Source organism: Ranitomeya variabilis, chromosome 5 (genome assembly GCF_051348905.1).
Source record: "Ranitomeya variabilis isolate aRanVar5 chromosome 5, aRanVar5.hap1, whole genome shotgun sequence".
Classification (NCBI taxonomy): Eukaryota; Metazoa; Chordata; class Amphibia; order Anura; family Dendrobatidae; genus Ranitomeya; species Ranitomeya variabilis.
In genome coordinates this window covers 30,528,545-30,545,064 of record NC_135236.1, presented here as the reverse complement: position 1 = coordinate 30,545,064, position 16,520 = coordinate 30,528,545, and the positions used below count along the sequence as shown (strand labels likewise).

At 44.9% G+C, this 16,520-nt stretch overlaps 1 protein-coding gene across 2 annotated transcripts; it reads right to left on the bottom strand.

Annotated features, from left to right (window-relative positions):
* Positions 1-7,544: 7,544 nt before the first annotated feature.
* On the bottom strand, positions 7,545-15,921 carry LOC143774229 (zona pellucida sperm-binding protein 3-like). 2 transcript variants are annotated; one of them, XM_077261609.1, is made up of 9 exons: positions 15,379-15,921; positions 14,491-14,609; positions 12,251-12,354; positions 12,000-12,177; positions 11,808-11,928; positions 11,547-11,638; positions 11,249-11,382; positions 10,740-10,998; positions 7,545-7,562 (listed from the first exon to the last, which is right to left on the bottom strand). In XM_077261609.1, the coding sequence occupies exons 1-8, from the start codon at positions 15,796-15,798 to the stop codon at positions 10,751-10,753; spliced, it is 1,416 nt and encodes a 471-aa protein (XP_077117724.1). In that variant the 5' UTR covers positions 15,799-15,921; the 3' UTR covers positions 7,545-7,562; positions 10,740-10,750. The 2 variants fall into 2 exon arrangements, with proteins under 2 accessions (XP_077117724.1, XP_077117723.1); XM_077261608.1 differs by lacking the exon at positions 7,545-7,562 and having other exon boundaries at positions 10,734-10,998.
* Between the last annotated feature and the right edge of the window lie 599 nt (positions 15,922-16,520).

The following is a 16,520-nucleotide window of genomic DNA, read 5'->3' as shown; positions in this document are numbered from 1 at the left end:
AGTGTGTATGTGCAAAATTTGTGCGCTGTAGCTGCTAAAATAAAGGGTTAAATGGCGGAAAAAATTGGCGTGGGCTCCCGCGCAATTTTCTCTGCCAGAATGGTAAAGCCAGTGACTGAGGGCAGATATTAATAGCCAGGAGAGGGTCCATGGTTATTGGCCCCCCCGTGGCTAAAAACATCTGCCCCCAGCCACCCCAGAAAAGGCACATCTGGAAGATGCGCCTATTCTGGCACTTGGCCACTCTCTTCCCACTCCCGTGTAACGGTGGGATATGGGGTAATGAAGGGTTAATGTCACCTTGCTATTGTAAGGTGACATTAAGCCAGATTAATAATGGAGAGGCGTCAATTATGACACCTCTCCATTATTAATCCAATAGTACGAAATGGTTAAAAAACACACACACATGATTAAAAGGTATTTTAATGAAATAAACACACAGGTTGTTGTAATAATTTATTGTTCTCTCAATCCACCTGAAGAACCTCGCTTGGAAAAATAATAAACCAACAATATACATACTTTCCGTAGATCTGTGACGTCCCACGATGTAAATCCATCTGAAGGGGTTAAAATATTTTACAGGCAGGAGCTCTGCTATAATGCAGCTGTGCTCGTGCCTGTAAAACCCAGGGAATGAAGGTAATGTAGGTCAATGACCTATAGTTACATTCAGTCGCGGTGATGCGCCCTCTGCTGGATGTCCTTATGAACTGCAGCCTGGGAACTTTTTCCCACGCTCGACGTCATATGAGGACATCCAGCAGAGGGCGCATCACCGCGACTGAAGGTAACTATAGGTCATTGACCTACATTACCTCCATTCCCTGGGTTTTACAGGCACGAGCACAGCTGCATTATAGCAGAGCTCCTGCCTGTAAAATATTTTAACCCCTTCAGATGGATTTACATCGTGGGACGTCACAGATCATCTGAGGGTATGTATATTGTTGGTTTATTATTTTTCCAAGCAAGGGTCTTCAGTTGGATTGAGAGAGCAATAAAATATTACAACATCCTGTGTGTTTATTTCATTAAAATACTTTTTAATCATGTGTGTGTGTGTTTTTTTAACCCTTTCATAAAACTGGATTAATAATTGATAGGTGTCATAATTGACGCCTCTCCATTATTAATCTGGCTTAATGTCACCTTACAATAGCAAGGTGGCATTAACCCTTCATTACCCCATATCCCACCGCTACAGGGAGTGGGAAGAGAGCGGCCAAGTGCCAGAATAGGCGCATCTTCCAGATGTGCCTTTTCTGGGGTGGCTGGGGGCAGATGTTTTTAGCCACGGGGGGGCCAATAACCATGGACCCTCTCCTGGCTATTAATATCTGCCCTCAGTCACTGGCTTTACCACTCTGGCGGAGAAAATTGCGCGGGAGCCCACGCCAATTTTTTCCGCCATTTAACCCTTTATTTTAGCAGCTACAGCGGCCAAATTTTGCACATACACACTACTAACATTAGAAGTGTGGAATATGCAAAAAAAAAGGGATATGAGATTGTTTACTGTATGTAACCATGTGTCATATCCTGTCGGGTTTGGGAAGGAGAAATGAAAAGCCGGCAATTGAATTAGCGGCTTTTATGCTATCTAGCGCTGCATTAAATATAAATATACATATATAGATGTCTCACTGACATATATATATGTATATATACACATTCTATGTGTATATATCTACTCTATTCTAACCTGTCAGTGTGATTTTACTGTACACCGCGCTGAATTACCGGCTTTTCAAAGCACACCGGTGCGTAAAAATCGGACAGAACTCGCATGGTGCGAGTGCTGTGTGATTTTTTTCTCGCACCCATTGACTTGCATTGGCGAGTCTGGTCCGAGATTCGCAGCAATACGCAGCAAGCTGCGATTTTTTTCTCAGCCGATCCAGATTTTTCTCAGTCCGATTTCGGCTGAGAAAAAAATCGCAAATGAAAAGACACCTATTGAATAACATTGGTCCGAGTGCAATCCGATTTTTTATCGGATTGCACTCGTCCGTTTTCCTCGCAAGTGGAAAGGGGCCCTAATTGTTCCACTCCAGGTTTTGGCTTACAAATACTGATGTGAAATACTGACCAAATACTGCTAGTGTGACGGCAGCCTAAATCCGCAGGTAATCCGCAGTGCTGTTTACCTGCGGATTTACAAAAACAGGTGCAGACAAATCCGCAGACAAATCCGCAGACATCCCACCTACGTGTGCACATACCCTTTGGGTTTGGACCAGGACTACAGGTCCTTCTCAAAAAATTAGCATATAGTGTTAAATTTCATTATTTACCATAATGTAATGATTACAATTAAACTTTCATATATTATAGATTCATTAGCCACCAACTGAAATTTGTCAGGTCTTTTATTGTTTTAATACTGATGATTTTGGCCTACAACTCCTGATAACCCAAAAAACCTGTCTCAATAAATTAGCATATCAAGAAAAGGTTCTCTAAACGACCTATTACCCTAATCTTCTGAATCAACTAATTATCTCTAAACACATGCAAAAGATACCTGAGGCTTTTAAAAACTCCCTGCCTGGCTCATTACTCAAAACCCCCATCATGGGTAAGACTAGCGACCTGACAGATGTCAAGAAGGCCATCATTGACACCCTCAAGCAAGAGGGTAAGACCCAGAAAGAAATTTCTCAACAAATAGGCTGTTCCCAGAGTGCTGTATCAAGGCACCTCAATGGTAAGTCTGTTGGAAGGAAACAATGTGGCAGAAAACGCTGTACAACGAGAAGAGGTGACCGGACCCTGAGGAAGATTGTGGAGAAGGACCGATTCCAGACCTTGGGGAACCTGAGGAAGCAGTGGACTGAGTCTGGTGTGGAAACATCCAGAGCCACCGTGCACAGGCGTGTGCAGGAAATGGGCTACAGGTGCCGCATTCCCCAGGTAAAGCCACTTTTGAACCATAAACAGCGGCAGAAGCGCCTGACCTGGGCTACAGAGAAGCAGCACTGGACTATTGCTATATGGTCCCAAGTACTTTTTTCTGATGAAAGCAAATTTTGCATGTCATTCGGAAATCAAGGTGCCAGAGTCTGGAGGAAGACTGGGGAGAAGGAAATGCCAAAATGCCTGAAGTCCAGTGTCAAGTACCCACAGTCAGTGATGGTGTGGGGTGCCATGTCAGCTGCTGGTGTTGGTCCACTGTGTTTCATCAAGGGCAGGGTCAATGCAGCTAGCTATCAGGAGATTTTGGAGCACTTCATGCTTCCATCGGCTGAAATGCTTTATGGAGATGAAGATTTCATTTTTCAGCACGACCTGGCACCTGCTCACAGTGCCAAAACCACTGGTAAATGGTTTACTGACCATGGTATTACTGTGCTCAATTGGCCTGCCAACTCTCCTGACCTGAACCCCATAGAGAATCTGTGGGATATTGTGAAGAGAAAGTTGAGAGATGCAAGACCCAACACTCTGGATGAGCTTAAGGCCGCTATTGAAGCATCCTGGGCCTCCATAACATCTCAGCAGTGTCACAGGCTGATTGCCTCCATGCCACGCCGCATTGACGCAGTCATTTCTGCCAAAGGATTCCCGACAAAGTATTGAGTGCATAACTGAACATTGTTTTTTAATACCAAACAAAAAAACCATCAAATAATACTTTTATTTGATTGGCCGGGTGAAATATGCTAATTTATTGAGACAGGTTTTTTGGGTTATCAGGAGTTGTAGGCCAAAATCATCAGTATTAAAACAATAAAAGACCTGACAAATTTCAGTTGGTGGATAATGAATCTATAATATATGAAAGTTTAATTGTAATCATTACATTATGGTAAATAATGAAATTTAACACTATATGCTAATTTTTTGAGAAGGACCTGTATATTGTCCATGTGTGGCTCTGAACATTGCAGCTAATGATTTCTTGTGGTGTTGGATTGTGACCTGTCTCCTACCACGACTGCGACACCAAGTCTCTTGCCATGGCCTTCAGTGTGAGTTGCATACAACTGTAGTTTATATGCAGCACATCTTCAAGTTCTCGGCTTTTATTTTTTAGTTTTTTTGCATTTTTAAGGCTAGGATTACATGGCGCCATGTGAAAAAATAAATACATCTGTGCAGCTCGTCTGTGACCTGCTGGTGGGTGACTATCACAGGGCTGTGGTTTTGCTTTAATATCCAGCCGATTTGCTAACAAGTTCTGGTTGTACGTGGCCTGCATCAAAGTTTATGGCAAGTGAGTCACGTGTGAATTGTGACAGAAAATCAAAAGCACTTGGAAAGATTTGCTCCTCTTTGCCACAGTTACTCCATAACGTAACTCCGTAGGAAATTATTAGATGCAATGTCCCATCATATGTATCCCCATTATGTTATAATCACATTGCACCTTTTTTTTCTGAATTTCCAACTTTTTTTTTACTTACTGCATTAAAAACTGTATAAGAAACAGAAATAATTTTACAGTGATTTTTCATGGGAAACACTGCAGTGTGTGCAGGTGAGACATGTGAAAACTAAGACACAAGCGGCTGAACATGATTGACCAGTCAAGTAATGGTTAAAAATCCACAAAGAATTTGTTGGCTGTGTTCACACATTGAGGTCATGGTGCATTTTATTTTTTTAAACTGTAACAATACAATGTTTCTCTGTCGTGTTTGCAGCAAAAAACAAAAAGCAGAATACAGAACAATGTAATGGTTTGTTATAGTAACAGCGCACAGGACCTTTTTTTTTATCTGTGGTACATTAAAAAAAAAAAAAACCCCGGTGCTGAGGTCACCGCAGTTCAGCCCGACTGGGAACGCAGCCTCAGTGACCGAAGGTAACCTCGATGACGTCACCGCCTGTCACTGACGCTGTGCTCGCAGCAGTTCGGTCACCAGTGGTTCTCAGCCTGGATGGTTGTATCTAAGGCACCGTCCAGGTTGAAAACTATTAATCCCCGAGACATGGATTACGGTGTGGGACAGAACAACGGACAGGTGAGGGATATTTTTGCTTTTTAGTTTAGTTTTATTACAGGAGACGAGGGCTTCGGTGGAATAAGCGTTAGGTGAGTATAACTGTGTTTGTTATTTTTTAATAAAAGTGGAAAATTGTGCTTGCTTTATTTCTAATAAAGGACTTTATTCTGGCTGTATCTTTATTTACCATACAACTATAGGATTAGTAATGGATAGGTGTCTTTTAGATAAAAAAAAAGGGGAGAAGCCAGCGCTGCTTATGGTCAGAACGAAATACATAAAGTGCACATATTGATTTCTAACTATTTCAAAATGAGACATTTAGCAAACAATTGATCAATTCTTTGAGCCACGCATTCTCATAATGGGGCAGTCCTACTCTACGTTTTTTATATTCGCTGTGCCATTACGGCCTCCTAAATGTAATAAAAGCAAGATGCCTCTCCATTACTAAGCTGTGGGCTTGATGTCACCAGACAATACAAAGGTGACATCAACCCCACAAATATGATCTTCACTTGCCACCACTACATGGCAAGTGGGAAGAGTCGGGTCAAGCGCCAGAATTGGCACATTTAATAGGTGTGTCTTCTCTGGGCAGCTGCAGACTGCTATTTTCAGGCTGGAGTGGAGGGGCCAATAATCATGGCCACTTACCAGCTCTCAGCTGTCTGGTTGTCAAATGTCAAATCTGTGGGGGACCCCATGCCATTTTTTTTTTAATTATTTATTTAAACATAAGAAAACTCAAGCGGACCCCTCTATTCTTGATAACCAGCCTTGTTGAAGCTGACAACTGAGGGTTGCAGCCCCCAGCTGTTGGTTTTGCCTGGCCAGTTATAGAAAATACAAGGAAACAAACATCATGTTTTTCATTTATTGTGCACTCAGCGGCTGAAGAATACTCCCATTAGTCGCCGCCTGCTCTCGCTGTTATCAGTTGAATATAACCCATCATTCTCCCTCCCCTGCTCGTGCTGATCACCGGCAGAGCTGGAGAGAATGATGAGCCATTTTCAGCACAAGGCAACAGCGCTAACTATACATCTGCCGGTACTTGTGGTATTGATGTGACCCACGGTTGACACAAGTATTACACACGACACATCTATATCAGGACATGTGAAACAGGCCTAAAACAAAGGGAAAAATACAATAATCAGATTGTTATTGTTTATTTTGGTGTGATCACTTGAAAAAAAAAAAAAAAAGCTCTGTGGAAAAAAACATTGCATTTACACATGTGAGAACACTGCCTTCGAGTAAGTTATGCCTACTGCTCGCAATGCAAAACCACATGGCTAGGTTTTCATTGTGCCAGAGAACAATGCTGGAAAGCTGAAGCTGGTTTGCCACAGTTTATCCAGGACATGCACCTTATTCTTTATGTGGTTCATCTGCAGATTGGAGCAGTGTGAGTGCAGCGCCCCAGAGTCCTGGTCGTTGCAGTACTGTGGCTCAGCCACTAAGGGGAGCCATGGTACGTCCGATGGCACTGAAGGAGTTCCTCCAATCAGGTATCACAGACACCAATATGTTTCACAGCTGGGCCTCCGGGGGGAGCTAAGGGTGCTATTCATTAGGCCACTCCCCACCATAGTGGGTAAACTGGGGGTCAGGCAGGAAGTTAGGGAGAACGCTGACGGGATTGAACGGAGCAACACCTTGTGGCAGAGGGTGTTGTGAAGGGAGAGACTGTAGGGTCTCTGCCAGGGGTGGGATCCTGGCAGAGGCTTGGCATTGAGAGAACGTAACGGGACCGTGCCTGCTCAGCTTAGCGGCGGTGCCCAAGAAAGGACTAGAAGCGAGGCAGATTGTGCTGAGTGAGAAACGAGATCAAGCAGAAGGAGAATACCAGCAGGGGTTTTGTTGAAAGAGGCAGCACCCTGCTGAGGCGCAATACCGGTGGCCGGAACGCCGAGGGAGTGGAATAGAATACAGCTTCAAGCCATACTCCAAACAGCGGCAGGACAGTCGGTCTCAGGCGGGCTGTCTACCACATATCACCTATGAAGTCTTGGGGGGCAATTGCGGGAGAGGGGCGTCTCTAGGGTCCCGGAAGAACTCCAGGCCTACCTGACAAACGGGTGCCATTCCAACCTGAATACAGGGAGGGGTGGATTACAGAGGAACATCAAATCGAGTTGTGAGGGAACTTAAGAAACAGACACAACCGTTGTGGGGTCACTTTCCGTGAGCACAGCAGGGAAGGACTACAACACATAGCGCTAGAAGGAAGGCACAGATTTCCACCTGAGAGGAGGACTCTGGAGGTGCCATTGGACCGGCCGGACTTGCGCAGCCTGGTGAACCGTATTCTGGACTGAGGACTCAGAGATCTCCAGTAAAGAGGTAAAGAGACTGCAACCTGGTGTCCTCGTTATTTACCGCGACCTGCACCCCACAACTGCACCGCTACACCACCATTAGCACCACTTATTTCACCGGACGTCCCCCACTGACGGACAGGGCCACGGACCGGGTCTAGCCACCGTGACAACCCCAGGACTGAGACCTAGAGGCCCGGCTCCGGGTACCCCTCGGCCCTGCGGCGGTGTGGGGGCGCGCCGCATGAGGAGACATCGTGGCCACTATTACGCTGGAGCGCTAGAAAAAAAAAATGAAGATTGTAAATCGGTTAGTGTGCTTGGGTGGTTAATGAAATAAATTGTACATCATTATCAGAAAAGGACCATTACAGGCGTATATAAGGGGGGGGGGGGAATGGTACCTATGTTGCCCTAAAAACATCCCTAATATACTATCCCTAGTTGCTTCAGGGGTTGGCACTAAATAACTCTGTTAGACCACAAGTTCTTGTATGTCAGTTGTTCATTAGACCAAATGGTGATACTTTGGAAGGCGGTAGATGCACCTTGAAAGTTCTCTCAGGTTTTCCAACTATAAAACTCCATGACTTTGTTGAGAATGTTCCCGATTGCTCTGGATTGACATGTTTAGCCAATGGGTTATGTTATTTCTTTGATATCCTGAAGGTGTTCCCCCTACTCTTCTCCTGAACTCTCATCTTTCCTACATGCTTGAGGCCACATTCACATGCAGCCTTAAACTGGTGAACAATCTAATAGTGCACTGCTTCCCTGTTGAATTTTGGAACATTTTGCCCACCATCATGGCTTTACACACTGCTCAGCAGTAGGGGTGGAGAGGATTATGTTGCACCTCTCTGGAAACCATGGTTATTGTATGAAGATGTATTGCATGTGTTACCCTCTGGGAGGCTGCAGTTCCTTCAAGTCAGGAGTGACAGGGTTAACTGTAGAGCTGGCCTTACTTTGACCACTTATGTGGTGACTCAGGCGTGTGTGGTTGCTAAAACCATGCGTTAAAGGCAGCATCTATCTAAGCCTCCTGATGAGCCACATTTGGTGAAACGTGTTGAGGCGTTCGTCTACGAATACATCAGAAATTATAAGTACCCCATTGTTATAACTGATATACATACCGTAGAATGGGATTACAGTTGTGCATCAGTACTGTACCCATATAGCCTGCCTGAATTCTAAGGTGTTTGGCCATATTTGGGGCCATTTGATGCGATACCTGTTTTTAGGGATTAGTGTATTCTGTAGGGCTTGCTGTTAGGGTAAGCCGACGTTGAGTGGAGTGCCATATCCGCTGAAAAGTAGGGCGCCAACCCCCACTGACAGGCAGGGAGCAGTTATAGAGAGGTACCTAGTGTGTATCAAGCACTTTTTGCACTTTGTCACTCACCCTTTTCACACTGTCCTATGAGTGCCACTAATGTACTAAGATATCAATTGGCAAACATTTTTCATTTTTTCCTGTTATGTCAGAATGGTGGTTTAAATGCATCACATTATCTATAGTTGACATACAGGAGTCACAGGGACAGCCACCGTTGAGCAGGGGCGCCTATCTCGTATATATGTGTAGGGTGCCAACCTCCGCTGCAAGGCAGGGTAATCTAGGATTAACAGTGTGAGGGGCAGTCTCAGCCCAGCACGGTTGTTTGCATGTTGATTGTTTGTCTAATGTTTTAAAGTGAGAAATAAAGATTTGTTTTTTTTTGTTTTTGTTTTTTTTTTTTTTTTATCTATGATCTGTAGAGATAGAAGGTTTCTTTTGGTTTTGCTTAGTTTTTTGAACCTTGGTTGAATTTTTTTTTTTTTTTTAAACCATGCGTTACTCACGTATTAATGTTCTCTCCCCTCATACTCACCTGTGGCACAACAGCCATCTACTCGATCACCTCCCAACCATATTCTGGGCAAGAGCAGGTTTTTTTGTGTAAACCATTTAACTTGTTCACTGTCCCGACTGACTCCCCAATTCTGCTTTATTTTTTATGTCAACTCCTTTATAGCACAGTTTGTCTGCCATCTAATCTAGTGCAAATAAATTATAAAACCAAGAAGGGTTAAGGTACCGTCACATTAAGCGACGCTGCAGCGATATAGACAACGATGCCGATGGCTGCAGCGTTGCTGTTTCGTCGTTGTGTGGTCTCTGGGGAGATGTCACACAGACCGCTCTCTAGCGACCAACGATGCTGAAGTCCCCAGGTAACCAGGGTAAACATCGGGTTACTAAGCGCAGGGCCGTGCTTAGTAACCTGATGTTTACCCTGGTTACCAGTGTAAATGTAAAAAAAACAAAAAAAACACACAAACACTACATACTTACATTCCGGTGTCTGTCGCGTCCCCCGGCGTCCGCTTCCCTGCACTGTGTAAGCGCCGGCCCTAAAGCAGAGCTGTGACGTCACCGCTGTGCTCTGCTTTACGGCCGGCCGGCGCTGACACAGTGCAGGGAAGCGGACGCCGGGGGACGTGACAGACATCAGAAGGTGAGTATGTAGTGTTTGTTTTTTACATTTACAATGGTAACCAGGGTAAATATCGGGTTACTAAGTGCGGCCCTGCGCTTAGTAACCTCATGTTTACCCTGGTTACCAGTGAAGACATCACTGAATCCGCGTCACACACCGATTCAGCGAGTGATCCAGCGACGAAATAAGGTCCTGGCCTTCTAGCTCCGACCAACGATGTCACAGCAGGATCCTGATCGCTGCTGCGTGTCAAACACAACGATATCCAGGACGCTGCAACGTCACAGATCGTTATCGTTGTTAAGTGTGAAGGTACCTTTAGCCAGGTAGTTGTGTTATCTACATCTTCCCATAAAACCTTAGCAAATACCCTAGTTAAGTGGGACGAAATTGAAGGGGAGTACTTGGTGGTGAACACAAAAGATTCTTATACAGCATGGATTCCTACAAAGTTACTAATCTCCCCCTCCTCAACTAGATTCAGATACTTGCTGTAGAAATGCTTAAGGGACATGTATACAAGTCATTTGGTCCTGTCCTAAGCCCTTACCATTGTTGGATATTCTCTATGCATGCCCATTTTATGTTCCCTAGGGTTCTTGCCCCACAAGTGTTTTCCAGGCATCTTAAATGCCTTAATCAAAAATTCATGAAAAAAAAAAATTCTGTACCATGAAAGCGGTCATAATTTGTAATTTGATAAATAAAACCAATGGGACAATTATCCAATACCTTCTATTAAGTATTTCAGGGGTATGGGGACTCTGCCTGAGTTCTATAGAGGAATCCTGAGATTGGGCTTGTTGCGGTTGGTATCTTATTACACTACTTATCTAGGGGTAAACCAACCAATACATAATTAGATGAATCATTAAATGGCCACTTAAGTGTCAACAGGCCATCATAACTTCATCAAGCCATCTAGAGACTTTCCCAGTCCCTAACAATTACTAAAAGACAGAACATCTTACTCAAGTTGTGTTTATTGCTGCACAGATTCTTTGTGGGAAAATCTTTTCAGAAGACATTTTCCAGCCACAGAAAGAGCAACAGCAACAACTACTGAAGTGACAGATCCGATGGCCACCAGCACCCACAGCTGTAGAGGTCGACGTTCTGCTGTCATCCTGGAAGCTTGGAGGATTCCTGCTCCGGTAACCTGGTTAGACTTGGATCCAGTCACTAGTATGGGACCCAGGGTGGCGGTGCCATGTTTCTCTACATGAGAACCTGTCAGGAAGATGTAAACAAATATTGAGAGTAATCCTAATTAGTGCCCATTAAGGCACTCTGCACATTATGGCTCAGTTGGTAGACTACAGGTCCAGCCTATGTAATATGGGTCTGGTAGACTACACATCTAAAATCACTTAGGCAGAAGGTGTAGTCTCCATCAAGAACTTTGACAAAAAAAAAAAAAACACACAACAACAACACAGAACTGAGGGTTCTATAGCCAACTGCATGAAATCTGTCTCACCAACATCCCTCTTCCCAAATCCCCTTTGCCTTCCTGAAGAGGATCCCCATTGTGTTCTCTGGCCGGCAGCAGTAGCACAGTTCCTGGTTGTGCAGCACTGACAGATCCCACTAGATCCTTCCACAGAGGTCCAGCTGAAGAGAAAGATCAGGAGGTTAGATTGGAGATTGTGGCGGAGATAGATTATGGACCGTTTTGTAGGTCAATCTTAGTAAAATTGAATTCCCTAACAAATCCAAAGACTCCGTGAATAACCAACCATTGAATTGTCACCAGCCAGTTGTATGGTGGGTCTTACCTGCTAGATGCCTTGTTGTAGGAGCAGGCCTTATTCATGGGATCAGGGGTCTGGTTGATGTCAGCGGCTCTCAGGGTGCATGTGATGTAGATCTAGGAGAACAAAATACCAGAAGTTGTCAATTTCATGTTATCAACAGGATATTTTTTGTTAAATATAAGCTCTGTAACATGTTACTTTGAGTAAGGAATAACAGCACTTTTTGGCAGCCTTCGTGCAAGTTGAATGTATGACCTGGATGAATTAAGTAGAAGTTCTCACCGTAGAGGCAGCGCTGTCAGTGAATCTGAAGGCATCAACCATGAAGCGGAGCTTGTTGGCTTGAGGTCTTGGTGAAACAAAGACAGAGGAAGAATCTTCTTCCATACTATCCATCATGCATCTGTAGAACAGGTCAGTTGTAGATATTGGGCTTCTTGGAGTCTTGTACAATATTGATTTTTTATAACTTACCCATTGTTGGAGATTATGTCATAACTGGGTCTAGAATCCATATCCGGAGTAATGGTGGCCACACAACGGTCAACAAACAAGAGCATCGGAACATGGTTCTGGATATCCAGAGAGGCTTCTATGTACAATTTCTCTCCAAGCTGAAAGACCAGTACTGAACTGGGGGAACTGAAGTCCGCTGAAGAGGGAAACACACCTCATTAAACTGATCACAAGACATGGCTCCATTACCCAAAAAGTTGTAAGCTTACCAGTCATAAGCTGCAAGGAGAATGCCAGCCTCTCCTCTGAGGTCAGTGTGGTGCTGAATGGAGTCCATGTTGGCTTGATGGCATTGCTGCTCACATTACCATGCCTAGACAAGATAGAGTTATAAGGACTAGAAAAGTGACAACTGACATCCAATCATTCACGATTGTCCATTATATGACACTTTGACCTGGACAACAGTTACTTGTACAACAAAGATGAGGCTACATGACCCCCAGATCGGTCACAAGATGGTCAACACATGCTACAATGAATGAGGTGCTGCTACTGCAGCGCCCTCACTACCGCAGGGCCGAGGGGTACCCGGTACCGGGCCTCTGAGTCTGTTCTGGGGTTGTCACGGCGGCTAGGCCCGGTCCGTGACCCTGCTGAGGGGCGCCCAAATAATAGGGTGTAGAAGATGGTGGTAGTGCGGTGCAGTGCCGGTCACAGTAAATAACGAGGACACCAGGTTGCAGTCTCTTTACTGAAGACTTCAGGATCCTCAATACGGTTAACCAGGCTGCGCAAGCCTGGCCGGTCCGATGGCACCTCCAGAGCTCCCTTTGCAGGTGGAAATCTGTGCCTACCTTCTAGCGCTTGTGTGTTGTAGTCCTTCCCTGCTAAGCACCACGGGATAGTCCTCACAACTGTTGTGTCTGTTTCTCGTGTTCCCTCACAACTCGATTCTGATGTTCTTCCACGTCCCCCAGATGATATGGCTAGGATGCACCCGTATGACGGGGAGGCTCGGAGCTCTTCCGGGACTCTAGCGTCGCCCCACTCCTGTTGTTACCCCCCTGTGTCTTCCTAGGTCGATTGGGTGAGACAGCCCGCCTATAACTGACTGTCCTGCCGTAGGTTTGAAGTTTGGCCTGGAGCTCTATACTTCCTCGGTGTTCCGGCCACCGGTTATGCGCCTCAATAGGATGTTGCCTCGTCTTACAGCACGACTCCTACTGGTATTCTCCTTGTTGTGTTGATCTCGTTTCTCACTCAGCACAATAAACTTGTCGCTTCTTGTCCTTTCTTGGGGTACCGCCGCTATATCGTGCAGGCGCGGTCCCGTAATGTTCTCTCTGGTTGCTAGGCCTCTGTCAGGATCCCACCCCTGACAGGGACCCCTCTGAATCTTCCCCTACAACACCCTCTGCCACAGGATGTTGCCTGGTTCCAACCCAGTCAGCTTTCTGATCCAACTTCCTGCCTAACCCCCAGTTTTACCAGATTGTGAGGAGTGGCCTAATACATGGCACCCTTAGCTCCCCCTGGAGGCCAGACTGTGAAATGTATTGGTGTCTGTGATACCTGGTCAGATGAACTCCTTCAGTGCCATCAGACGTACCATAGCCCCCCTTGGTGGCGGAGCAACAGTACTGCAACGACCAGGACTCTGGGGCGCTGCACTACCCCAACTCAAGCCTAGTTTTGGGTTAAGACAGTGATGTGTAGGCTGGTCTCACAGCAGAATAAATTTGAGCATGTTAAAAACCATTAACTTCTCCATGTACAGTGCCTTGCTAAAGTATTCAGCCCCCCTGGAACTTTAACCTTTTCCCCACATATCAGGTTTCAAACAAAGATAGCAAATGTAAATTTTTGGTGAAGAACCAACTACAAGTGGAACACAATTGTGAAGTTGAACAAAATTTATTGGCTATTTTAAATTTTGGTGGAAGCTAAAACTGAAAAGTGGGGCGTGCAATATTATTCGGCCCCTTTAACTTAATACTTTGTTGCACCACCTTTTGCTGTGATTACAGCTGCAAATCACCATGATATGTCGGAAAAGGTTGAAAAGTTCCAGGGGGCTGAATACTTCGCAAGGCACTGTACATAGTTTAAGATGAAGTTCAGGTAGTCATAGAGAACAGTCATCATAGCATTGATCATGGTCAGCTTTAGTCATCACCTCCCTACGCTGCATTTCTTTGACTGCAATTCCAGGCATCAATGTTTTTGCATTCAGTCATCGGGACTCATTGTTGCTACAGGAGTCAATAATCTAATTTACTTTATGGGGGCTATACAACCAGAAAACCAATATGACAATGAACAAAGTGAATCAATCATTAAATCACAACATGGTGGTTAAAGCTCCATGGAAATTAGGAGCATTAACAGTGTGGCCAATGTCAGCTTTTGAAGGATCTCATGGCCCAATTCCTATGTGGACCCTTTCCAAGGAATATTGACGAATCTTAGCTCCTCATATGTATCCTGCATTTATCTAGAGTCTTACCTTGGGTAGAAGCACTGGACAGGAACCACAGCAGAGTTGGACCTGATGATGGGAACATTCCTGGAAGAGGTGGGGGTGTAGCGTAGGTTGGAGTTGTAGACCAGCCAGTCTGGAGTCATCTAGAAGATCATTAATAGGTTAGTTATTTTGCTCACACTTTATCCAGATGTAACAGAAAACTTGTTATTTAGCTCATGAACACCAGCCCCATGAGCTTTCCAACAGGCCTGGAGAAAGTTACTCCTGTAGAATCGTATTAAAGACCCCAAGGATCTCTAGTTTCAGCACTTTATGGAAGAGGTTTGGGAGGGAAATGGGACAACTATCCATGTTCAAAACATTAGTGGTGGCCATGTTAACAGGCAAGAGCAACAGCCTTGCTGTTCATGGTTTCCGTTTCAAGCACCATTACCTGTTCCCATATCTCCACCATCAGTGGACAGAGCCAGGATTTTTTTTGTGGGGGGGGTGGTAGTAAAGGGAGGAGAATAATTCTGAAGTTTATACTTCCACTTTTCTCCAGTAAATTGGGGGCACCTAGTACATAACCCACAAGCATATGAGGAGCAGGTGCAGGCCCTAACCATGATTAAGTTCAATCATTCTCCTTCCAACATACAGTATATTAGTCTGCTGAGCTCCACCTGCTCTACAGTCACGACCACAGATTGGACCTCATGTTCAATTCAAAGAACCAAGGAGGCAAAAAAAAAAAAAAAAAAAAAAGGGGAAGGGGAAATAATCTATCCTCTAAGCTTTTCCCCATAACTGCATCAGCCTTGGTAGGAATGCAGCCAGTGATAGAAAATACAAATCTGGTGCTGATGTCTAGTAAAACAATGTGCAAAGCTAAAAATCACTGGTAGAATTGTCATATTGAGCACTCACCTGTAAGAGGTTACCACATTCTTGAAGACCATTCTCAAACACCACTGTAGTATCTGTAGTCTGCTGTCCCGGCCTGCAGGAGCCCAGGGTCAGGTCTGAGGGCTTCACCAGCTTACCATTCCCATAGAAGTCTCTGTTCACCATCACCACCATCCTGTCCTCACCACACTGCACACTGACAGAGGATGGAGCTTGAGTGAGGTCTCGGAGATGTTGGTCTCTGCCATTATACCTGCTATTCCAGCTGGGAGACCCCACTCCAGATATAGGCTGTCCAAGTCCTCTGGAAGATCCACGCCCAGGCTGATAGTTCCTCCACCAAGCATCTGACTGACGCTGGTGTCTGACCAAGGAGCTACCAAAGCCTGTTCCATAGAGGAGAACCACTAGCAGACAACTCCACCTGACCCACAGCTCCATCCTGACTGCAACACAAGGAGAAGGTGGAGGGAGCAGAGCTTTATACCCTCCTCATCACACCACCATTATTGCACCTTATTACCTTCAGCTGACCACCTTCTCCACACCTGGAGAGGACACAGCAATGAGGTGGAGTCACACTGGGATTTATTCACATCTCTTTGGGTTTGGACCAAGACTATATTGTCCATGTGTGGCTCTGAACATTGCAGCTAATAATTTCTTGTGGTGTTGGATTGTGACCTGTCTCCTACCACGACTGCGACACCAAGTCACAAGTGTTTTGGTAGATTTTCTGGGATTTTATTTTTTGTTTTTTTTTAATTTTTAAGGCTAGGACCACATGGCGCCAAGTGAAAAAAAAAATACATCTGTGCAGCTCGTCTGTGACCTGCTGATGGGTGACTATCACAGGGATGTGGTTTTGCTTTAATATCCAGCCAATTTGCAAACAAGTTGTGGTTCCATGCTGCCTGCATCAAAGTTTATGGCAAGTGAGTGACGTGTGAATTGTGACCAGGGACAGAAAATCAAAAGCACTTGGAAACATTTGCTCATCTATGCCACAGTTACTCCATAATGTAACACCGTAGGAAATTATTAGATGCAATGTCCCATCATATGTATCCCTGTTCTTACATGTTATGATCACGTTACAATTTTTTTGTTTTTTACTGCATTAAAAACTGTATAAGGCCAGTCTCACACTTCCAGATAATTCC